The sequence below is a fragment of the Penicillium canescens genome (genome assembly GCF_028828765.1).
Source record: "Penicillium canescens strain IBT 15451 chromosome Unknown utg000003l_segment0_segment0, whole genome shotgun sequence".
Classification (NCBI taxonomy): Eukaryota; Fungi; Ascomycota; class Eurotiomycetes; order Eurotiales; family Aspergillaceae; genus Penicillium; species Penicillium canescens.
In genome coordinates, this window is record NW_026703965.1 from 3,774,512 (window position 1) to 3,797,724 (window position 23,213).

Below are 23,213 nucleotides of genomic sequence, written 5' to 3' on the forward strand. Positions count from 1 at the left end.
CTGGAAAACATTGCCGTGACCTCTCCCAGCCCCGAGAACTGAGCTCGAATATCGCATGTTGGTATTCGTAGTGAGACCAAAGGGCATTTGGAGAGAATGTTGCATTCCTCGAGCCCTAACGGTGAAGCATCAGCATATTGCCCAAGGAAGCATGTCGTTTGCCGGTCTGGGGAATTCCTGTTAGAGAGCATTGGAAATTCTTGACATAAAGCTAATTTGTTTTGATCTGAGGGCTCTTAGTTCAACCATGAAGGCGTGGGAGTAAACTGTCACTCAGCGCCTTGTATGTATACCACGGCAGGTGGCTGCAGAATGGCATCCTTCATTTTCCAATTTTCCAATTGTTGAAGCCAATGATCAGATATTCAACCATCAAGCCCATAAGTCGCCAATGGGGAGGTCGAAGTATCGAGGCCCAATAACATGACTTGCTGGGACATGCTGGAATGTCATCCCTTCCCGAGTTGTTTTGTTTGGTACTAGTCCGTAAGGCAGGATATACTGCGATATCGATCTTTCGGTCCATAAAGCATTTCTCAATCCTTGGTTGTACAGAAAGCTCATACCAAGGGGTGTATTTGATGGTAAAACGTCGGTGCCGGGAGGTTGAGGTAGCTTGATCGCCATTCATAGAACAACATTCAATACTCACTCCGACCTACCACCTTCAAGCAACGTGAGCTGAAATGGATAGGTAGGATTTGAATATGTTCGAAAGTAATAGTAAAGCTCTGCTAATACTCCCAGTGTCTTCGCCTACATAATCCACACAATATGATCTTTCGTGGGCAGTTTATATATCTCGTCAGTCCATAACGCGCTATTCTTCAAAATAGAATAAAGTGTCCATAGACCTGAATCTGTCCTTGTATCGAACTGGAAGCCAAATAATACACTAACTAATCCACTAACCTGTCAGCCGGAGCTGGCATGACTCGGTGGCTTCAGCCGGACATTCAGAGTTTGTCCTACTCGATTCTGCACGCTTGAATGGAAGCAAGGGGTTTGTTTGTTGAGATGATCATTCCCTCTAATGCAGCACGATACTTATACCCCGCAACATCTACTCCCTTGGGGAAGTTTGCCAAAATGCATTGAATAGAATTGGTATACGCTGATAATTTTGTGAACACTTAGAAATCCCACATGCCACGCATAAGACACCCAGCACCAGAGTCCACCCCGCCATCCTCTTCTAATAGACGATCTGTGAAGATACGCTTGGGGATCTGGTACTCAACAACAGGAATCTTGCGGATATTCCTTTCCTCCATCCCTAGCTCTGCTGTCACCATGCCCTGGTATGTGTGGTCGAGGAAGTCCTCCAGGCTGTAGGCTTGCTTTGTAAATTGTTCCGAGATGATACGGGCAATGGCAGCCACATTGGGGTGGTAGTGAGACTGGAGAGTCTCGATCTCCCACAAACTGCTCTCAATCGCGTTGGTCATGGTGGGGTCGGTCTCTGTGGCATCAAAGGGGTCGTCCATGCCTTCTTTTTCCACTTCTGCGAGAAGATCCTTGTCACGGATTGACCGGTGCAAGAGGAAAGATGTGGTGGGGTGGCTCTTGAAGAAGTTGTACATGAACGGAACAATAACCACAATAGCCGAAGGAGGGGCATTGAGTGCCAGCCGGGAGAGACGCTTCATGAAGCTTGCAACCAGGGTGGCGGGAAGATGGGATGATGACAAGAAGGTGTTGAGCAGACGGAAGAAGCGTGACCGGTGCTTGGAGTGCAGGAGCTCGGCATCCAGGAGAGAGTAGAGCTTTGCGTAGAACTGAGGGTAGTCCAGGTTCTTTTCCTGGATGAGGTAGAAGAGGCCGGACAGAGCGAGGAGAGATGTGGCGCCGCCGACATTGAAAGAGTCCGTCAAGAAGTCCATCAAGAGTTCTGGCCGGGTGAACCAGGGCTCAATGTTGTGGACCATCATGCGCAAAAGACCCTTTCGCTGTGCCTGCGAGAGGTTGTTTCGGAGAATAGCCAACCAAGCCTCTTGGGCTTGCTTCTTGTGAGAGTTCACCGAAGACAACCGCTTGTTTTTGATATCCCGGTTTGCGTAGAAGTTTTCGAATTTGTGCTCCGCTCCGGGCACTTCGTCGCAGGTTTCAAGCATCGTGATGAGTATTTCGAGGATGGCCGAGGTTCGCTTCGTTGCGGCATATTCTCTGTAGTGAGTCAGTAAAAGAACCAGCCAAAAGACGAAGAGGTACATACGCCATCTGGGTGAATGTGTAATATCTGACTTCGTCATACTCCTTCATGAATTTGTTCACGAATTCAGTCTGCAGATCCTGGCCACCGCGAGCCTCGACAACGGCCTGGAAAATGTCCTTGAATCCGGTCGACCAAATTGTGCTCTCAGCACCGGGGATGTGAGCAATACGTTCCTTGATCAGGCGCATACTCAGCGTCAGTGCAGTGATCTAAAGATTGTCAGTAAAAGCAATTGAGCAACCCGTTAGTATACACACCTGAGAAGTGCCATCAGCCTCGCGCATAATTGCCAGAAGAGCATTCTGATACTCCATGCAGCGCTCCTTCAGCCATGCCACAATGATCTTCTCGTTCTCAGCGGCGCGAGTTGATTCCGTGAGATTTCCTCCAGCAATCAAGCGGCTGAACACACGACAGAGGGAGACTGCCACGGCCAGATCGGGCTTCTCGGCAGATTTCTCGACATTGAGCATAGAAATCAGAGTCGCAATATTGTTGTAATGCTTCCGCGACTCCGCAATCTGATTCTCTAGCTCTTGAATAGTCGAGAGTCGCTCGGCGAAATCGTCCTCGGCGACAGCGCGACGCTTCGAGGATGGGGCGCTGGCATTCTTGCCACTTTTGCGCTTCTTAGAGCTCGAATCCGTCGGGGCAGGCATGGTGTTCGTTATACAACAAGTGGTGATCGTCGCAACTTTTTTCTGGGCAGATTCGGGATGCGGGTTTTTCCGTGGCACGGCACCAATGCCCAAAGCGGCTAGCGTCTTCACCTCCTAGCCATTCCGAACCTCAAGTCTCCTCAGTTCCGTTCACCCACCCCATTGAATCAATATCTTTCCATCTGCAACAATGGCTGCACGTCTCGCTAAGAGCGCCATTGGTACGCCCCTTACGATCCACGACCATCTGATCGACTGGATGCCTTCAGTTGCTAACTTCCCCTAGGCGCATCCCGTCTTCGGCCGGCTATTCCCGCCCGTGGTGTCCCTGCCGTCACTGCCAACCTGACCTCCTCTCGCTCGGCCTCTAACGTGCCCGCCGAGGATCCCGCGAAAAAGGCTCAGTCGATCCTGAATGCTGTCCCCGGCAACTCCCTGGTCACCAAGACCGCCACGCTGTCTGCCGCCGCCGGTCTGTCCATCGCCGCCATCAGCAACGAGCTGTACGTCATGAACGAGGAGACCGTCGCCGCCTTCTGTCTGCTTTCCGTCTTCACCGCTGTCGGCAAGTACGGTGGCCCTGCTTACCGCCAGTGGGCCGAGGGTCAGGTTCAGAAGCACAAGGACATCCTGAACGCTGCCCGTGCCGACCACACCAACGCTGTTCAGCAGCGCATCGACAACGTCTCCCAGATGTCCGGCGTTGTTGAGGTTACCAAGCAGCTCTTCGCTGTTTCCAAGGTGGGACTTTTGGTTCGTTCTGGTATGTGAGTTGGTTGTTGACAGGTCGTTTCAGGAAACCGCCCAGCTCGAGTCCCAGGCCTACGAGCTCCAGCAGCGCACTGCCCTCGCTGCCGAAGCCAAGACCGTCCTCGACTCCTGGGTTCGCTACGAGAGCCAGGTTAAGCAGCGCCAGCAGCGCGAGCTTGCCGAGTCTGTCATTGCCAAGATCCAGAAGGAGCTCGAGAACCCCAAGGTTCTGCAGCAGATTCTCCAGCAGAGCGTTGCTGATGTTGAGCGTAAGTTATCAACACAACTCTGCATGTGAATCTTACTAACTTTGCGCAGGCATCATGGCGTCCAAGGCCCAGTAAATGGGTATCAGCTGCTCACTGCATTCGGCATTGTGTACAAAACTATAAGGGCTATTTGCATCTGCCGAGTTAGACCTTGCAATACCATTTGAATTATTATTCTATATGCATGCGACAGGAGGCAAAGAATGTGTTGAGGACCGAGGCTGCAATCCCCTTAGCCTGATGTTCTCACATGAAGCTCGGCGACATATTCCGTAGACCACCCACCAGGGATCAGGGAATTGAGCCACCGTAGCTAGACCCTTATTACTGACCGAAGAACCAGTTCTGGAGACCCTGACACGTAAATATAAACATTACTCTGTCTACTATGTATTTGTGTGGAACAGCTGGCACTATGACCTGCAGGGTCTAATGCAGCAGCCACCCGTGGAGACTGATAACGATCTATATCTACATCTCGATCTATACTCCATAATCTCCTTCAAGTCTGGGGTCAACTTCAAACATACATGTAGCAGCCATCTGTCTCTCATTTGTGCGCGCATGTAGCCGCTAGCCAAGACCCATGGTACACATCCGCAGCCGCCGGACACAGCCACTGACATTTGTATGGAGTCGATTGTTTCTATTTTAGATCTTCACATCTACATCTACATCTACATTTACTCCGACTTACCTTATTTCCATCCCTTTCTCTTTAATCCAGCGGTCACCACCGAGATCCACCCCCGCATCAACTAGCCCATGCGCAACCATGCCCTCGCTCCGCAACATCCTCCACAAACGCGACGAACTCAGCAAAGAACCAGAACGCAAAAATGACCAACCAACAGCTCCCCAACCCCCCGAATTCACACTCATCCGCTCAGACACACACACCCAAGAATTCCTAACTCCCCCAGCAGACCCGACAACCCCAACCCTCCAAGAACCCGACACCAACACCCTCTCCCCCTCCCCACGACGAAGCTTCCAACTCTTCACACGATCACGAAACAACTCCGTCTCCTCGCCATCCCCACCGCGCCGCGAACGCCGCCTCTCAAACCTGCTCCACCTCGACCACCGCAGTCGCAGTAACTCGCGCGACTCATCTGCTAATATCCCAGCGGATCTACCGCAGATTCTGGATGATGGTGGCGCGAGTAAACAGGAGCGGGAGGCGCAGTGGGAGAAGAGGGCTACTGTGCTTGTCCAGCGGAATCCGCAGTTTGGGACTTCTGGGTCCGACTTGGCGGGGAGTGGGAGTTGGAATGAGGATGGGGAGGAGGGTTCGTTAGGGTTGGGTTTGGGGATTGAGAAGACGGGGGCTAGGTCGAGAGGTTCGAGTCAGAGTCGGATTTCGGTTGGGCCGAGTGAAGATGTAAGTTGTCCATGGGTGATGGGGGATGTTTTGTTTTTATATTCGGGTTTGGATGGAATGCGGGACTGATGTTGCCTATAGGTTAATATCCAGGAGGCCATCCGGCTGCATGAATCTGGGGGTGAGTTTAAACCTGTCATGGTTGGAGATATATGTTCGTCGATACTAACCCTGGTTTATAGATCTTGAACTATCAACACAGATGTTTGGGCAGCTTGCAGATGCGAATAACCCACTGAGTCAAGTTCTTTATGGTCTTGCACTACGGTAAGGGCATATTTAATTGGCATTTAAATGCATATGCTGATTCTTATTAGACATGGATGGGGCTGTCCCCAAGATCCAACGCGTGCAGTAAAATATCTCTCCGCGGCTGCATCCAACTCAGCCGCAGTAGAAGCAGAAGCCCTGCGTGCTGGTGTGAAAAAGGGCGGATCCGCAAAAGGCGAGCTCGTCCTAGCTATGTTCGAGCTAGCCAATTGCTTCCGCAATGGGTGGGGTCTGGAAAAGGACCCTGCAGCTGCTAGGCAGTACTATGAGACTGCAGCGAATTTGGGTGACGCCGATGCTATGAATGAAGTAGCCTGGTGTTACTTAGAAGGATTTGGCGGGAAGAAGGACAAGGTACGTTGTTTACTAATGTATAGTGCTATTATGCATGCTGATATGTTGGCCCATAGTTCAAAGCAGCCAAGTATCTTAGACTTGCAGAGGAGATTGCCGGCCCTACTGTTGGCAACTCTTGGTATGTTTGATGACCATGATAGGAGTTCCTGGCTAATGCATTCATAGGATTTGGAAGGACAAATATAGTCCTAAATGACGGATTTGCGTGTCCTAATTTTGTTCTGCTATGAGCATCAGCGCCATCGGTTTACGAAAAAGGTTTTCTGTGATTTATCTTGATACATATATTGTGCTTATACTACGTGCTATACCAAGATATAATGCGTGAATGACTTTCTAATTATATCTGTAGATCGATTTCAATGTCTATAACGCTATGATCCAGATCTTCTATGATATATAGACCTCTCTCATACATCCTCTCTATGTTCAATCCTCCCTACCTGTTTCTCCTCCGCAACTTTAACATCAGATACAACCACACGTGCATTTTCCCCATCAAAAATAACTGCAATCTCCTCAAGTGACCTCCCCCTTGTCTCAGGATAAGTCCTCCAGACAACAACCAGAATAAAGAGTAAAACACCCAAAAACACAAAGTAATACTTCCAAGAAATACTCTCAAAAGCAATTGGGTTGATAAGCTGATTAAAAGCCAACGCCAAATAATTCGATCCCATCGAGAGAGCAACACCCTTGGCACGCATTGAGAACGTCCAGATCTCAGCTGGATAGGCCAAGAGCAGAGGCGTGAAGGCTATATCGTAGCCGGCGTAATAGATGAAGAGGAATGGGATGACGGCTGTTCCAACAGCACTAGTTTTGGTTGTGGTGAAGCTGCCCGAGAGCGCGGTGATGAAGATGTAGCTGATTAGCATTATCACCGTTGACGTGATGAAAAGTGCCCGTCGGCCTGCGCGATCAACTAGGCATGCACCGATTATACTCATTATCAGGTTCCAGAGTTGGAGGAACCCGTTTATGAGAGTTTGGTCTGTTGTCGAGGTTATACCGATTGTGTTGAGGATGAGGGTCAGGTAATATGAGACCACTCCACTGCAAGAAGAGCACCTAGTCAGTAACAAAGAACCCACACACGTAGTCACTCAAGTCAATACTAACCCGCCATTCCACTGCGCAAAGATCCCAAGCGAGACACTCAAAAAGAACCGGTACCGATTCCCAGGCGTGGTAACACAATCAATCCAGCGCGACTCAGCCTGAGCTTGCTCTTCCAAAAGCAAACCCTGGCTAATCTCCTCAATCTCAAAAGCAACCAACTCCGAAGCCTCATCCCCACCAGCATGAAATCTCACCAGAACATCCCTAGCCTCATCAACCCGACCCTGCTTAATCAACCAACGCGGCGACTCGGCCACAAAGGACGTCCCCGGCAGTGCCAACAACGGCAGCGCAACCTGCATCAAAACCGGCAAGCGCCACGCCCAATCTCCCGCCACATTCCTCGTCCCGAACGAGATCCACGCAGATAATGAAGAACCCATGTAATACTGACACATATAGATAGCGGTGACTAGCGAACGATGCGTTGGATACGCAATCTCCGTAACGAGAATGACACCACTCTGGAACCAAGCACCGGCAATACCAACTAGGAGTCTGGAATAGATGAACATATTCGGATTCATCGCGCCAGCTTGGATGCCCACACCTAGCGCGAGGAAGATGTATCCTGCTAGGATTGTTGGCTTGCGGCCGAAGCGGTTGGCGGACCAGGCTTGGATTGGGAGGAAGAGGATGCTGCCGATGTTTTGCAGGGCGTTTATGAAACCTAGCCAGATTCCTGTTGGGTGGGACATGAAGGTTTGCCATTGAGGAAGGGATTGGAGGCTATTCATCAGTGAGATGTCGTAGCCTAGGGTTCCTGAGAATAGGATTAGGCTGGCTATGTAGGCGTTTAGGGATAGTAGGTGGGTTGTTTTCCACCATGGTTTTGAGTCTGGGGGGAGGACCTGGTGTTGTTAGTTAGTTGGGGAGAGCATTGGGAGGGTGATTCATACTGAGGCTAGGCTATTGCTAGGCGCTGTGTTGGGTGGTTTTGCCTTCATGATGGCTGTCTCTGCAATCAAGGGTTACTTGATACCGCAGCACTTCGGCACTTGCGATTGGAGGCTATTGGACTGTCTTTATACAGCCAGCTGACCCATTTGATCAGTCCATTCCGTCTCCTTTGCAGTGAGGCATTCAACAGAGAGAGGTGGTCAGGGGAAGATCTCTTGCGGGGATTTGAGTTTGTGGAGATGTGGGGAAGGTTCGGCCGGGGATGTCCCGTAGTTAGTCATCTTATAGATAGATAGTCAATTTGTCCCATATTGACTGTATATAAAAGGCTTGATTTGTAAGATGGGAGGTAAATGTACATGCATTCTTGAATGCAAGGGGTTGCCGAGGATTAGCCGTGCAGCCACCACGTGGGAGCCGACAGATGTTTCACCTCAAGTATGTATGGGCAATAAATACAAACTAAATCGCTGATTCTCCCGATTTCAGTTCTTTTCAACTCCAGATATTGCACGCCTTTTGTTGTCACCAGAAGCCCACTATTCTCGGCATACCTAGTCATTCCACATAGTACCTTAAACAAAGCGATCAATTTGTGAGCTCAACCCTAGCAAGCCCCTTCACCCCTCTGCGCCATACCTCCGACTTGAGGTATCCTCGGAAGAAAATTCCAAAGTACCAATATAGCACCCGAAAGCGCCAAAATGAAAGGCATCAAGACCTCAACGCCCTTGGCCTGCGCAAGAACACCAACGATAAAAGGGAGGACAGCGGCTCCTCCACCTCCAAATGCAGCACAGAATCCAATTGCACTGACATGGAGATGCTTTGGCAAGAGCTTTGTAGTAACAACTACAACTGCTGGGAACAATGGCCCTAAGAAGAATCCTTGTAGGGATACTGCGATTGCACCTGCGAAGAAGTTCGGAACCAGGTATAGAATGAGGCAAAATGCGATCTCAAGCGAGATATAAATCTGGTCACGTATGAGTCAGAGCCCATGGAAGAGGTAATCACCACGAGAAGAATAGGGTCACTCACAGTGATGGCGATCTTCTCACCAATCAACGGAGTCACGAATCCAAGGATAATACGCCCAATGGTAATCCCAAGCCAGAACCCGGTGGATGTCATGCTACTCGAAAACGGCGCAGCATGTCGTACTTCTTTCATGAACGTCACAACCCATCCTCCCAAGGCGACTTCGATACCGACGTATCCAAGAAGGAAGATAGAGCAGATCCAACTAACTCGCGCAGCGGGCATTTTAAACAGAATTTTTCGTAGTCCTCCTTTCTCGAGGTCATCTTCTGGATGTTGCTTTTTGGAGAGTCGGAATGAAGCACCTGTTGAATCCCAGAAACATGCAACACAAACCACAAGTTCTATCGCAGCACCGCCAATCTAGATAGATAAGTAAGTATGCACCATCAACAGATGCTCAATCCAGTTAGTGAATGAAGGGCGGACATACCATGATATAATAAAAATAAAACCACGGCAATCCAGCATCAGCAACAAGTAACGAAGCAACAAGCGGACTGATAACAGCGCCAATACCATAAAAGCCATGCAGCAAACCAAGCAACTGATTCGCATTATCCAGATTTCCAATCCAGGCATTCCACGCCGAATCAGCCATTCCATTTCCAAGGCCAGCGAATATGAACGATACGACGAGGACAGGGTATGGTGGGTGAACGCAGTTAAGGATGTAGGCTATTAGGTGGCATGCTGATGAGATGAAAGCCACTCCTCTCTGGCCGAGAGTGCAATGGGCTCTGTCGTTTATTATTGCTGCTGTTGCGTAGCCGACGAGGGGGGATAGAAAGACTAGTGAGACGATTATGTATGAGAGGTTGTAGTAGTCTCCAAGCTGGAGGTTGGTTAGAAGGGGGATGAAGGTGCTATAGGGCTGGAGTGCGTACATATGGGAGAAGAGGCTATGTTATGCCGTTTGGTTAGTAATTGAGCTATCTCTAACCTTTAAATGGGAACTTACTCCGTATGCGGAATCATTGGCTCCCATTACTAGGAAACTCCAGAATGTTGCTAGAGTCTTGACTATGTTTGTTCGTGGGTGATTCCATTTTTCATTCCCGAAGGTCTCGTAAGTTCCAGATGGTTCGATGGGACATTTTCTTGATAAAGATTGTTGATTGTGATCTCGCTGGGCGATTTGATCGTGGCTGATCTTGTCAGAAAAGGCTTGCGCTCCATTCGACATGGCTTATGATGTGAAATGAGTTGAGGGAAAGAAAGATAGAAAATTAGGTTTTTGTCCTTAGGTATTTAAATGGAAAATCTAGAGACTAACGATCAATTCTGCAACATCATTGAGCCCCTCCGATATACAGCAAAGTTGAAGATGTTTCCTGTTTCAGTAAATTGTGGGCCCTTCCCGAAAGGGAATCTCAGCCAGCAACCCACATCCCACGCCATCTTTCATCATCACCACCTTTATTCGATGTCAATAATAATTTTTCATTGGTATAGGGTGCTCGCGCAAGCCCTGGTGAGTCGGGAGAGAAGATCAGAAAAATTGGATACATGAAATCCCACTTCGAAGATGGAAATCTGGAACAAAAGACATTAGGATTCCAGTTCTTGATTGAAAATTAACTGGAAAGAGTGAACGCAGATTTGGATTCTCGATTTTGATATACAGGTAGGCATTTGCTAGCCTTGAATCCCCATACGAGCTGTCGTCGGCCACGGAGTGTGGCATCCAATTCTGAACACTTTTGCTTGGATGGATGCATAAAAGGATATGAAGTGTCAGAGGCCTTTTTGATCCATCAAATTATGAGAAACTCAAAGGCTGAAGACGAAGATCTGGGGAATGGTATCGCGTTTTGGCGCGGAACAAAACGAGGAAAATATGCATATATGTACCGCAGAGAGACGAAGATGATTCGAAACAAACCTACGCTCTCCGTCGAGTCAATCTCCACAATGTGGTCTTCGTCGTTATCAAGCGGCCTATTCTCCCTCTCACCCTACTATTTACATTTGGCACAGGAGACGACAAATACAACAACCGCCTCGATACAGCAGCCACGAATGCCGGCCCTCTAACAATAGTCTTCACACTAGCTGTTTCGTGCGCTACCCCCCGCACAGTTGCTAACTACGGATACCTATATCTACTACAAGGTTGTGAAGGTCTATACGGAGGTGAGTGTTGCCCGAAAGGATGGAAATACAATGCATACTTCAATCTAGGCTGCTGTCTAACATCCTACAAGACCTATATACTGCCTATAGGCGCGCAACGGGCGGAGACGATTGTATATTGCTGTCTAGAGTAAAAGGCTTCCCTGTTCTTTCCTATATCTCGCATACCAATTAGGAAGGACCAGCACTAACAGCACATTACAGCGACTTTGAATGCAAAGGCTAAAATTACCACGCAAAATCATTCAACGCAATCTCCACGATAACATACGTGGATGCAATACTTTCCACACCGCGCAAGATCTACGGTTCACGGCATCACCCATCCAGATTCGGTTCAAGCCTACTCAGTCAACTATCGTGCCCGTGCCGACTAACGCGCTGAGACTTCCGCGTCGGTTCCTGTATACGCGTGAGAAGATCGGTATTGGGATTGGGGTTCCGGTTGCTGTTGCGCTTTTGACGATTGGAGGCGGATAGGGGCGAGAAGAGTGAGAACGGAGGCCGAACCGCTTATCTCTGGGTCTGAGGCTGAATCTGAGTTTGAGTCTCTGCTAGATGATATACCGCCGCCTTATTCTGGTTCCGCTGCTGCTGGGGTGGATGGGAGGTCTATGTTGGAGAGGTTCACAAGAGGTGGTAAGCCACCTTTTTGATTTGGTTGAATGTTTGTAATGGGCTGCTTTGGAAGGCGAGGCTATTTGCATATACAGGACCTTGCGTACAAGACTGTTCACAAGGGTTTCGTCACCTCGCTTTTTCAAGATGACAAGCCATAGCAGAGGTCCAAATGTAAGAAGATACTAAGAACCAAAGAATAAGAAGACCTCTGAGTCTTTTTCTAAAAGCAAAAAAGTTGATACTCCCTTCGGCCCTTGGTGTTCCCCCAACCAAGGGCCGTTGGCTTTCCAAGGCCGTTGGTGCCCGTCCAACTCTCCTCTCCGGCCGAAGGGGAGAGAGGACGGCTAGACACCAACTGGTCGAGCGCGGATCCAGGATCGAGGGGGGTACTCTCACCTGGGACCGACAGCTAGGCCATAGGGACATTCGGTGAGGTTCTAACCCCAATTTAGGTCGATACCCTCCCCTTTGTCCCAAAGAAGAAATATGTGCAAGTCAGGAGTTTGTGCAAGTCAGGGATCGAATCGTCCCTCTCTCTTATTATTTAATTAAATCTGCCAAAACACTCACTATAATTATTTTACCCCATACCTCAATCATCGTACACTCTCACCAACACACGATTTTATATGCAGTCTGGCTCAAGCCCACTTTCCAAGCAGAGCCATGATACCAGCACCAAGCAACAAGGCCAGCACCATAAATGTCAGACGCTTATCATCCTGAGTGCGGTGAGGGTCAAACAAGAAATCCCTTGCCAGCAACTCAACAAGACCAGTGTACAACAAGATACCAGCCGAGATAGCATCCAACACACCAGAGACAACATTAGCCGTGAACGAACCTGGGTTATAAGTAGTGCGCAGTCCCAAACCAATAGCAATAGCAATAGGCGTGGTCAATCCATAAGCAGTACACAGAAACCAAGGCAACCAGCTCCCCTTCTTGAACGGAATACTGGACATCCGAGCTCCAATACCGAGACCTTCAAAAGACTGATGGAACACAAGCACAGGGTAGAGAGTTGCGAACTCTTCACCAGCAACACCGAGGTTCAGCCCGATGATCACAGAGTGGAAGATGACTCCGAATTCAAGAATCAGGAACGCGGCAATCTGCTGCTTAAACGAGCGCTCGATCAGCAGTTCCTGAGACTGCGACTCAATCTCCTTCACCTGCTTATCATGCGAATGCGAGCGCGAAATTGATCGCCGGACCCCATGCTGCACTTCGACTCCACTAGGAGAAGCCATTATCGGCTCTGGGTCCTCACGACAGATACCATACTTCACTTCGACCCAGCGCTCAGCGCCAAAGTCCAATAAGAAGACGACCATCAAGGATGTGAGCACAATAGCTGGGCACCAGGCGTAATCAGCCCAGTGACCCGTCAACCCGACGCAGGAGCTTCCGCCGATTTCACTATAGGCCGGGTCGAGCAGGTGGATGAAAGCCGTGGCGATGATGACACCTGCACCGAAGTATTTCGCAAAAAGGTAAACGTAGAGTGGGATGCGGAGGCTTGGTGCGCGCTTTGCCAGCACGGGGAAGAAGGTTGCTGCTGAGGAGACGACTAGGATGACGAAGATAGCTGAGACGCGCGCGCCCATGCGGCCGTCATATTCGTTTCCCTCGGCATTGAGATAGCAAACAATCTCGGCTGGGTCGGCCATGTCTAGGTCGACGTTGTGCGGGTCGAAAGCCATTCTTAGGGAGTGGGTGGTTTGAACCACTTGTTTGGAGGAAGAAGAAAGAGTGACTGATGGGACGAAGAGCTCCGCGGGAGCTTGGGGGAGAGGGCCTCAGAGGGGAAGAGCACGACAATCGTGCTTCGGATCAGAAAGGAAATTGTAGGCCGTTTTATATCGGGTTCTTGATAGTCGGCTTTCTCCGTTGAGGACCTTGGAGAATGGCGTTTTTCACCTGCGCGTTTTGGCCCCCATTACATGGCTTGGTGCGTATGTCATAGTTTGAGATATTATTTTACAATTATCGCTATTATAACTTTACTAAGAATTAAACTGGAGATGCGAAAATCTCCCAAAGTTGTTGACTGGTCCCGCTGTCAAAGACTTAGGGCTACGCACACTCCGGAAAAATACCCAACCGCACCCTCCATCTCACCAGCATCCAGATAGGTACACGTGAACCCAAGAATCCAAGACCCAGATACTTTTTTGACCAAAGCTTGTAAGCGATCAAGCCTTGAAGCAAGACTTACCGGCAGACCCGCAACTAGTCGCAAGTGATTGGGTCCATAACCACAACCTACCACCAAGGTCCTTCCGTTAAGATTACACGTGGATCACAACCCTGGAAAAGTGCCAGTAGTGGCAGGAAATATTACTGAGAACGGCAGGTGGGCGATAGCCTGAACCTAGATAGATGTTACCTGCACACAGTTGCGTAGGAATGTGGGTATTCCGTGGTCCAGATCTGATATCCCTAGATGAGATACCCGTCATGCGCGGAAAAGGGGAAAAGACAACGTGCTGCGTCGGCTGGGTCCGGCCCAATGATTCATTGGATAATAATAATGTGTATTTGTTCATCGTAGTGGAAGTTAAATGTTAGATATTGGATAGTGGTTTGTCGCCAAGATTATCATGTCTGGTTCGTTTCTTCATCACATTCGTGGGCGTCGCCGCCATGAGTGGGTTTAACAAAGGGAATTAGAAAGAGAGAGAGAATAGGACCTTGGAAGCTGGATCCCAAGGTTCACGTCTCTCTGCCCAAAGCCAAAGCCGAGGAAAAAAGAAACAGAAAAGGTAAAGCATCCAGCCCAAAATGACAAGTCCTGCCTATACATGTAGCCCTTGTCTTCCCTAATGGACACGCTGCAGCGTAACAGTAACAGTCCCAAAAGCAAATCGGAGCAAAAAGAAGCAGAACATAATGTAAGTAAATCGATAAGTCATCGCAATGCAAATCGCCAGATGCAAGGATTCATATCATATCTCGTTTCGTTTCTCGTAGCCCATGCCGGATTTTCCCGCGTGGTCTTCCAAGGTTGTCTGTACATCACACATCAAACATCACACATTCGCGTTCACACATGATTCAGGTTCCCACCCTGTCGTTCATCGTTCGTATAATATAAGTCCACCGCCTTCCCTCCATTGAAAGCAAAAACACACGCTCCGAAATCAATCGCTAAATCATCACGCTAAACAAAATAGAGGAGCCCACACGCTGTGCTGGTAATCCTGAGCCCAACCCACCGGAAAAATCACATTGAAGGTGTCAAAAAGATACAAAAAACAAATAAAGGAACAAAAATGTTGCGTGATCTATCGTTGCACGCTAGAATTTCAAGAGCCATTGCTAGCTCGTATTTTTGAGAAAAAAAGTAAAGGGCGGCATGTCAGCCAGGTCTGACACCCAAGAAGAAAAAGAGTATAAGAAGAACGTAAAAAGAAGAGGAAAAGAAATAGAAACTGTCGTATCGAAGTAATAGCCGAAACAAAGCAGCTAAGCATGGAAGACACCCTCCTCCTTGACAGGAGTAGCATAGTCCTGCACCATACGTCTGAAATCGCGAATAACCTTATCAGGCACACGATCCCACATAAGCGACCTGGAATAAACATCCGAAGGCACGGCATGCAAGCGACTCTGCTGAGCAGCCGAATTGCGCATGGCAGCAAGGGCCTGCTGCAAATTCGACGGCTGTTGCGGTTTAAAGCCAGCGCCATCATCTTCGAACGTCGTCAGGGAGTTATACTGGTCGGCGTTTAGAGCGAATACTTGTTCGCGCTCTTGCTGCTCTGTCGGCATGACTAATGTGTCGTGCAGCTGGTCCAAGGCTGAAGGTCCGACTTGTTGATGTTGGGCCCCCATCTGGCCCATTTCCATGCCACTGATTGTTGCGGGGTTTGGGCCTGAGGCTGTCGCGTGAGCGGCATGTGTCATGTCCTGACCGGGCGACGAGGCCAGCACGGCTTTTAGCACGTTTGCAGACTCGGCGCGGTACTCTTCTGAGAGTTGGGGAAGCGAGCGGCCTGGAAGGGAGGTGCTGTTTGAGGCGATGAATGCGCCGAACAGGAGACACATGTAGAATGCGTTCCAGCTGATTGGCAGGTCGCCGCTGGATTTCTCCGGGGCCTTGGGCTGCATCTGCTGGCTTACGTTTACTGCGTGGGTGCGGGCCTGGAGGTGGTCTTGTTGCATGGGTAGTCCGGTTGTCATGGCGAAGTCATCCCAGTGGGTGTCCATGGTGAGGTTCTCGAAGCCGGTGAAGTCGCCGGGGGTGGCTTCTGGTACTGGCTTGACGTTGACGCCTCGCTCGAGTTTGTCCACTGTTTCCATGAGGATGTTGTTTTTCTTGCGCAGCTCGGCTGTTTCCAGTGTGTGTACGCGGATGACTTCATCTTTTTCCATGTGCAGGCCTTCGATGTATTGGTTCATCTGCTGGTGGGTGACGATCCACTCGCTCTTTTCACGGAGAAGCTCGGCCTCGCGCATTTTCATGCTCTGCAGTGCCTCTTCTAGGTCGCCGATTGTTGCGGTGAAGTGTTTCTTCTCTTCTTCCAGCTTCTCGGTGTGCAATTTCTTGCGCTGACGAGAGTCCAGTCTATCATATATTAGCAGTTGTTTCCTCACATGTATGGGTATCACTTACGCAGCCTGCCGATTTCGCAGCAGCCGCTTTTGTTGCTTGAGCTCCTTGATCTCGTCCTCGTTGTTGGACTGACTGATCAAGTAGTCGATATTACTCAACGTTCGCTCAGCGGGGATCTCAAAGCGGGCGTTCTTCTTCCGGATGCCATCCCGGCGCACAGTCAACGGGGAATCGTGCCGGTATGTAGGACTTTTGGTGGAATGCGACGGCGCATCAGCTAGATCCATTGGCGCCGGCATCCAGCCCTGACTTGACTGCGGCGACATGGCCACACTCCCCGGCGCGAACGACATACTCCCCCGGTACGACATCGGGTTCATAGGAATCGCACCAACAGGACCCACAGCACCACCGGCAAATGGAGCAGACGAACTCTGCTCTGCTTCAGCGGGATACTGATCGTAACCTGCGGTCGGGGTACACGAGCCGGAATCGGGGCGCGGCATGGACCATGACGACTGGTAGGACGCTGAGTGGGGGCCGTCGACGGGCATGAATGAGGCGCCCGTTGAGTTTAGCATGGAGTGACCGAGATGCGAATTTGATCGGGACTGGTTGGAGGTATGCGAGTAGTTGGACCAGACGGAATCCCGATGTGAGTAGGCATCTGGGGCGTCGTACGAGGCGCGGCGATCAGAGAGATCTTCGGATGAAGGCTCCAGGATCTTATCGTCCAATACACTCATCTCGTCTTCTTCTGTGACCTCTAGTGTTGGTGATTGTTGATAGAGGTCAGATTGGAAATATCGTGCCATCATGGAGAGGCGGTGTGGTGTGGTTGAGAGGGGTGGGGCGGGGCAGGATTTATAGAAAAGATGAAAGATGAAGTGCGAAGTGAAAGATTAAGGCGGCGAGATAAACAAGATGGACAAGATGGGCAATATGGAAGAGGGGAAGATGTCTAGTTCCCGGGGGGAAGACGCAGGCTATGTAGCAGACGCACGCCCTCGTGCGGTTGACATACAGGTACCGAATACCGAAGTGCCTGCTTGAGATTAGCGTGTCGATCAAGTACCCGGTACTCAGCGGTCTGCGCGGGAGTGGGAGTGTGGCCCCCGGGGCTCCATCTCCGTTATTGGCTGCATCATTCTGCTTGGGCAGACCTGCATTTGATGTTTGATTCTCTGTTTTTGCTCTTCAGCCGCGAGTATTACTAGAGATATACGACTCACCCAGTAACCAATAGCCATTCACTCGATACATAACTATTGAATCTATGTGCCTTCATTCTCTAGTGGGGGATTTGCTTATCGCCTATCGACTGTCGTGGGGGTGGTCTGTGCCAGACGTTAAGGTATACTTCAAAGTACCTCAGGTGGTCAGATGCTCGTAATTAGTAGATGTTCTCACTACCAATCATTCCAAATTGTGATACGTTGTATGTCTTGTATTTCTTGTACATACTTCTGTTCTGTTTTCCCATGGGATCTCCATCTCATTGAATCTCTGGTACGGGTTCGGCCCGCTGATCCACTGTTGGGCCGACCACGGTTTTCAAAGACAGTGAGGGAGTAAGATCATTTTCCCTCATGACCTCAGCTCTGATCTTAGGCAAGGATCAAGGAAGTAACCTTGGGGAATCCAGATCTTGTCGGATGCATCTCTGCACCCCCCATATGGCCGAAGCAGCCGCCTTTCCAACACCTACCGGTTTGCAGCCCACACGTAAATATGTGCGGAGTGCAGAGAGACGCCAATAATTGACGGATGGATTCCGGTTTCTTACTCGTTACAGGGGATAGACAAGGTGACAGGCAGGGTAGGCACGGCGACAGACAAGGCGGCAGCACGAACACCCCCAATTCAGACTCGACCACTGCAAGATACAGTATCATATCAGGCATAGAATTAATCAAAGCCAACAATCAAATAATACCATTTTGCTTTTTCTTTCCCTTGCAATTTTCCCTATTCTTTGTTTGTTCCTTGTCAATACCTGCCCTCAGCTTTGCCGCCCAAACCGCCGTACCTTGTTCCTGTAAACAATTTCCCCGGAGCACAAACCCCCTCAGCGGTAGCCCCCTGAGTCTGTTCGCCAGCTATACATAGTGCCAAAACAGCCCGTGACAATGATAGGCCTGTCAGCTGGGCGGGTAGGAAACCTAGCCTGGATAAGATCTGGCGGTGAAAACGCCGACTCTGTCCAATGGAGATCCAACCTGTCCTTCGGTCTCTCCGTACTGTCTTCCGTCACGGTGCAAGGTACCCGACGCTATGTATTCAAGTCAATGACGTTTTTATTTTTCGTTCTGGACTGTGTCTATCGGGATGTTTCCCGGTACATGAGTAGCTACGAGGTACGAGATACTGTTACCGGCTACCAGTTACGGGTAAACCTCTGCCCCCAAGACTGGACTACCCGGAAGCAAGACAAGACAGAACCTCATCTCTCAACAATACGGTGAAGCATGAAACTACCCGTTTAACCCATGACTCACAATGAAACCGTGATCGACCTTCTCTCGCAGCGCTAGAAAAGACCATGGCAGGCCCACCGGCTCCACATCAAATTCCAATTCCAATTCCAATACATGTACATACTGTACTCCGTACTTCGTACTGCCTATGTACATGTACATGTACATGTAGGTATTATGTAGGAAGCCCACATCCTGGAACAGGCTCTTCCATACAGAGAGCATACAACCGTGCGTGCCCAAGCACTTTAAAACACACCTCCTCAGCCAAGCCTGAGCCAAAACTCAACTCAAAGCCTCACTTTGGTTCTGGTACCTGCCTGATCGGCTGTGCGCTGGGTACATTGGGCATATCGTGGGCTCGGTTGGTGGTTTGGATTGGATGGGTGCTGCGCTAGGTGATCATTCGGTAATTATTGGTTTCCACTTGCTGGACTCGTTTCGGGGATGCCTTGGTTGAGGTCTTCTTTTTGGGATAGGTGTTTGGGAGATTTGGGGACCTTTGGTTCACCGTTTTATTGACTCATTTAGTAGAGTCGTTAGGCATTTACGTCGATTTGGGGGATTTTTGATGTTCCTCTTTGGCGAAGTGGAAGAGGAGGGATTTGTTTAGACTGGTTCAAATATGGGCTTCATCATAGTGCAACTAAGAGAGTGTGAGTTGATTCCCCGGAATGAGTCACTGTCTGCTTGGTCGTCTCTTTCTATATCTTTACTATCCCCGTGCGTTTGCGGTCTCTTTCCAGATGTCTTTGGCCCTTGAAGCACTAACCCAGTCACACTTCTAGTCCCAAGCCATAGATACAAACTTCGACAGAGGATCATTGATAGTAAAATAGTATTGCTAGGCAGAAATACTATAGTGCCATTGAGGCAAGATCCATACAAACCTCCATCGAGGATTCAACACTTCGATGCTAACCAACTGGCCATGATGCAAACACACCACGCAGTAGTTCAAGCTGTGCTACACTACATACATCCGCCGGTATCTGCTTGACTCGATACTTCCAAAGAAGGGGTTTATCACATCTTGAACTCGTAGATGAATGACATCATCAAGGAGTGATCTTACTCTAGGGCCATGTTCACAATGTGGCACAGGACTGTTAATCCTTAAACTTTATTATAGGTCTAGCTCTATTTTCTACTCGGTTTGTTCTATTTGCTATCTTGCATAGGCAGCCAGATACTTCCTATCTATCTATGATTATCGTACGATTTATCAACTTGAACAAACGTGCTGGCATTTACAAAGTAAACCATAATATATCCCAATGTACTATATAATCGAAGTGGCCAGGTCCAAAATTCTAACTTATCGAACACATATAATCATGTGTTCTCTCCTACTTTACCTCGGAGCTGTATCAAACAACCCACCGCCGAAACAACCACCCGAGGACCATCCTTGTAGGCGTCGGAGTGATATCCGTCTGTTTCCAAGACAGGAGTTCGCTGCGACACTAGATGTTTTAGCTTTGAGTATCACGCAGATACTCCACGGCCTCAAATCACACAGTCTGTCAGCAGGTCAGAGTCCGAGGTCCCTGCGGTTGAATCGCCGTCACATGTCTTGGCGGGAGATATAGGCAATCACATACAGTAGGCAACTAGGGAGTTCTCTACAATAGTTTCTTGGATTAGGGAAGGGATTCAATTAAAGACAGTTCATTCTTTGTTTTCTCATATTTTCATGTTTTTCACAAGTTCCATGTTCCATATTCCATGTCCATATTGCATATGCTCGTGTTCTTGCTTGAATGCTACGAACATATCCGGGGTATCACCAGTTCGAACTAAGCAGAATCAGAAGTGCAAGCAATCCAAACTACAAGAGATCTAGAAGCGGATGAAATCCTGCTGTCCGGCCATCTCACCACTGTCCACACCCTCAATGACAGTATCATCGAAAGCATCCGAGTCAACATCATCCGAGTCAATTGCATCGTACTCCTCTTCCTCACTAGACGGATCAGAGTCATCCTCACCCAAATTAGCCTTACTAGCAGCTGCAGCTGCAGCCTTGCGGATCTGGCCGGCACGGTCGACGTGTGGCAGCTGGCAGCGCTTCTTGTTGCAGGCGCCGTTGTTGGCATAGTCTGGGCACTCGTGGACGTGCTTGTCCTCGCATGCGCTACCCTTGTCGCAGAAGCCTAGTGTTGCGAATGCGCGGCAGACCGGCGCACCAGGTGTCACCCGGATGTGTGCGTAGCGACAGTCGGGGTTGGCGCATCGGCCTCTAAGGAAATGCATACAGGTAGGGGAACGGTGAGGCGAGGGCTCATGGGATAGATCACAGCTGGTACCTGCGCCGCATTGCCCTGTTTGTAAGAAGTCCTTGCAAATGGCAACCTTCTCTGGATCGTGGGTGAAGAGGCAATCTGGGCCTTTGTAGCATGTACCTGGAGGAAAGAAGTGTCAGTTTTTTTAATTGCAAGGAAGGTAAATCGGAGCAAGGTGGTCCGTTGGAAAACAAAATACCGGTCGTGGAGAATCTTTTGCAAAGCTCGTCGCGTTTCTTGTGGGTTGTTCTAGTCCAAGGTCAGTATATGAAAAGGTGTTGCTGTAGAAAATCTCACTTTTTGGAAGCCACAGCGCCGACGCGGTGGAGGTTGCCATTCTTGCTGCGGACGAAAGCCACGCCAGCAACTGTGACGCGCTTGGGTGTGGTATTGGCAGTGTTGGGATCATCTATGAGGGGTAAGCCAGTTCTGTGCGGAGGAAACCCAAGGGGACACGCACTCGAGATGCGAATTAACTTGCTTCCGCCCCGAGCGATCTTGAACGGAATCTCGTTGACGAGAATCTGATGGCCAGCTGACGGGTTGGCAGGGGTGGACACTAGAGCAGCGCCGGAGCCCTGCGCGTATCGAAGAACCTTGGCTTGTTCCCGCTCTGTCCGTTTCTGTTCCTTCAGTCTGCGTGTTTCCTCGATAGCCTTTGACCTAGCCTGAGTTTCCTTGTCATAGATAGCAGAGTTGATCAACTGCATGTGGCGATCGCGTTTTGCAACCCAGCCATTACCAATCGAAGTCGGCGCCGAACGTCCTTCACTGGTGTTGTCACTCATGGATCCAGGAGAAGAGGTGCTTCCTTGGCTTGGTCCAGCCGCATTGTTCAAAACAAGTGTGCGGTGTCGGTGAGGCGCCGTTGCCCCTCGACCTCGGCCTCGACCTCGGCCGCGGGGGTATGGAGCCCATCCGGAGTGGGTATGAGCATGGCGAGACACGTATTGAGACTGATGGTTAGTTGGCTGGGTGTCTTGGCTCTTGTGGCGATTGATTTGACCTGTTGGGGGTAAGGTTATGTCGAAGCGAAGCTGATGTTGGGCACTGTACCTGCAAGCTGGCCAATCTTGGCCAGAAGATCTTCATTTTCGGTCATGGTGACCTGCTGGAGCTAAGTTAAATTAGTGAAGGCAGATATGACCTGAAATTTCGCGGTTTAAGGCGTGGAAGGTATGCGTCAGTGGGAGGAGCTCAAGTTCCGCTCTCATGAGCACTGGTGGCGCATCGTGTCACATGACGGTTGTGTTGATTACAGGCAGCGGCTGTGGCCACAATGGCAATTTCTATACTTCCTTCATTCACGTATCATCTCGTTCTTACTTTTGGCCACATATTAAGGTTCCAATTAATAAAGCGCTTTACTCATCAGTGGAAGGCAGGAGAGACATGAGTATCTGACCACGCGCTTGCGTATCACTTTCGTCAAACATCTTTCTGCGTAACCTCGACGGGAAAAATGCACAGCAATAAGAACTATAGTATTTTTATTCGGTCCCTCTGAGACTTCCAGGAGGGTAAAAATGCATGTATCAGATGTGTCGCTATCAATTTCACGACCTTGCCATAAAACGCCACAAGACTGCGCGGGGGGACCTCCTGAGCTATCTGGTATTGAGCTTTCAAAGGAGTAGCCACATTTTTTGCAGGAGCCAATATGAGAAGGAGGGGCAGATTTTGAGGAATGAAAGGTCCCATTGCCAGAGTTGGCAACGTCTCTGCGTATTGTGTAAGACCCTCAGGCGGATTGAGGGAAACCTGGGAGAGCCACCACTTTTCATAGTCAGGAGGACTTCTTGCAGACAACGTTCCAGGTATTCTGGCGATTCCCCCGTCCTCCCCTCCTCCTTTCACCACCCACATACACGAGATCCCATTGTGCTGCATGCCTCTGGTCAGCTTGTGTGATCAAGTGCCTGCGGTGACAAGTATGTTGGACTTGAACAGATGGTCACGGTGTGTAGACGGTCCAGAGGATTGCCCATATCCTCGAATATTACGCTAGAGCACTGAACTCAATACTTTCGAGCAAGCAGTGGTACCCAGTAGTACCGAAAAGCCGAGTGTCGAGCAAAGTCGCTCCTGAAGAATGACTTATTTGTGCGTTTGACGTGCTCGACGCTATTGGGCAGATTGAGAGTAACAAGTGGTTGTTTCGATTTC

General features: G+C 49.6%; 9 protein-coding genes across 9 annotated transcripts; 3 read left to right on the forward strand and 6 right to left on the reverse strand.

The window, feature by feature from the left end:
• Positions 1–1,030: 1,030 nt before the first annotated feature.
• noc4 (ribosome biosynthesis protein NOC4) lies at positions 1,031–2,886 on the reverse strand. Its single transcript, XM_058513628.1, has 3 exons — positions 2,473–2,886; positions 2,216–2,424; positions 1,031–2,166 (listed from the first exon to the last, which is right to left on the reverse strand). The coding sequence occupies exons 1-3, from the start codon at positions 2,872–2,874 to the stop codon at positions 1,134–1,136; spliced, it is 1,644 nt and encodes a 547-aa protein (XP_058374957.1). The 5' UTR covers positions 2,875–2,886; the 3' UTR covers positions 1,031–1,133.
• A 178-nt stretch (positions 2,887–3,064) lies between these two features.
• Positions 3,065–3,968, forward strand: atp4 (F1F0 ATP synthase subunit 4; the record flags this gene model as incomplete). Its single annotated transcript, XM_058513629.1, has 4 exons — positions 3,065–3,095; positions 3,161–3,615; positions 3,671–3,893; positions 3,943–3,968. The coding sequence occupies 4 exons, from the start codon at positions 3,065–3,067 to the stop codon at positions 3,966–3,968; spliced, it is 735 nt and encodes a 244-aa protein (XP_058374958.1).
• Positions 3,969–4,595: 627 nt separating this feature from the next.
• N7446_004882 (tetratricopeptide repeat protein) lies at positions 4,596–6,235 on the forward strand. The gene is made up of 6 exons (XM_058513630.1): positions 4,596–5,277; positions 5,359–5,398; positions 5,460–5,544; positions 5,595–5,901; positions 5,958–6,022; positions 6,070–6,235. The coding sequence occupies exons 1-6, from the start codon at positions 4,669–4,671 to the stop codon at positions 6,098–6,100; spliced, it is 1,137 nt and encodes a 378-aa protein (XP_058374959.1). The 5' UTR covers positions 4,596–4,668; the 3' UTR covers positions 6,101–6,235.
• A 79-nt stretch (positions 6,236–6,314) lies between these two features.
• Positions 6,315–7,973, reverse strand: N7446_004883 (uncharacterized protein; the record flags this gene model as incomplete). Its single annotated transcript, XM_058513631.1, has 3 exons — positions 6,315–6,960; positions 7,027–7,877; positions 7,926–7,973. The coding sequence occupies 3 exons, from the start codon at positions 7,971–7,973 to the stop codon at positions 6,315–6,317; spliced, it is 1,545 nt and encodes a 514-aa protein (XP_058374960.1).
• A 560-nt stretch (positions 7,974–8,533) lies between these two features.
• N7446_004884 (uncharacterized protein) lies at positions 8,534–10,153 on the reverse strand (the record flags this gene model as incomplete). The annotated part of the gene is made up of 4 exons (XM_058513632.1): positions 8,534–8,902; positions 8,968–9,330; positions 9,401–9,802; positions 9,929–10,153. The coding sequence occupies 4 exons, from the start codon at positions 10,151–10,153 to the stop codon at positions 8,534–8,536; spliced, it is 1,359 nt and encodes a 452-aa protein (XP_058374961.1).
• Positions 10,154–10,826: 673 nt separating this feature from the next.
• N7446_004885 (uncharacterized protein) lies at positions 10,827–11,583 on the forward strand (the record flags this gene model as incomplete). The annotated part of the gene is made up of 2 exons (XM_058513633.1): positions 10,827–11,233; positions 11,325–11,583. Coding segments are annotated over 2 exons (666 nt in total), but the record flags the coding sequence as incomplete, so codon positions are not given.
• A 782-nt stretch (positions 11,584–12,365) lies between these two features.
• N7446_004886 (uncharacterized protein) lies at positions 12,366–13,430 on the reverse strand (the record flags this gene model as incomplete). Its single annotated transcript, XM_058513634.1, has 1 exon — positions 12,366–13,430. One exon carries the CDS (start codon positions 13,428–13,430, stop codon positions 12,366–12,368), a length of 1,065 nt encoding a protein of 354 aa, XP_058374963.1.
• Positions 13,431–15,195: 1,765 nt separating this feature from the next.
• N7446_004887 (putative bZIP transcription factor) lies at positions 15,196–17,215 on the reverse strand (the record flags this gene model as incomplete). The annotated part of the gene is made up of 2 exons (XM_058513635.1): positions 16,346–17,215; positions 15,196–16,297 (listed from the first exon to the last, which is right to left on the reverse strand). Exons 1-2 carry the CDS (start codon positions 17,101–17,103, stop codon positions 15,196–15,198), a joined length of 1,860 nt encoding a protein of 619 aa, XP_058374964.1. The 5' UTR covers positions 17,104–17,215.
• A 3,389-nt stretch (positions 17,216–20,604) lies between these two features.
• On the reverse strand, positions 20,605–22,149 carry N7446_004888 (CCCH zinc finger protein; the record flags this gene model as incomplete). Its single annotated transcript, XM_058513636.1, has 5 exons — positions 20,605–21,167; positions 21,247–21,296; positions 21,345–21,456; positions 21,508–22,053; positions 22,104–22,149. 5 exons carry the CDS (start codon positions 22,147–22,149, stop codon positions 20,605–20,607), a joined length of 1,317 nt encoding a protein of 438 aa, XP_058374965.1.
• Positions 22,150–23,213: the final 1,064 nt, after the last annotated feature.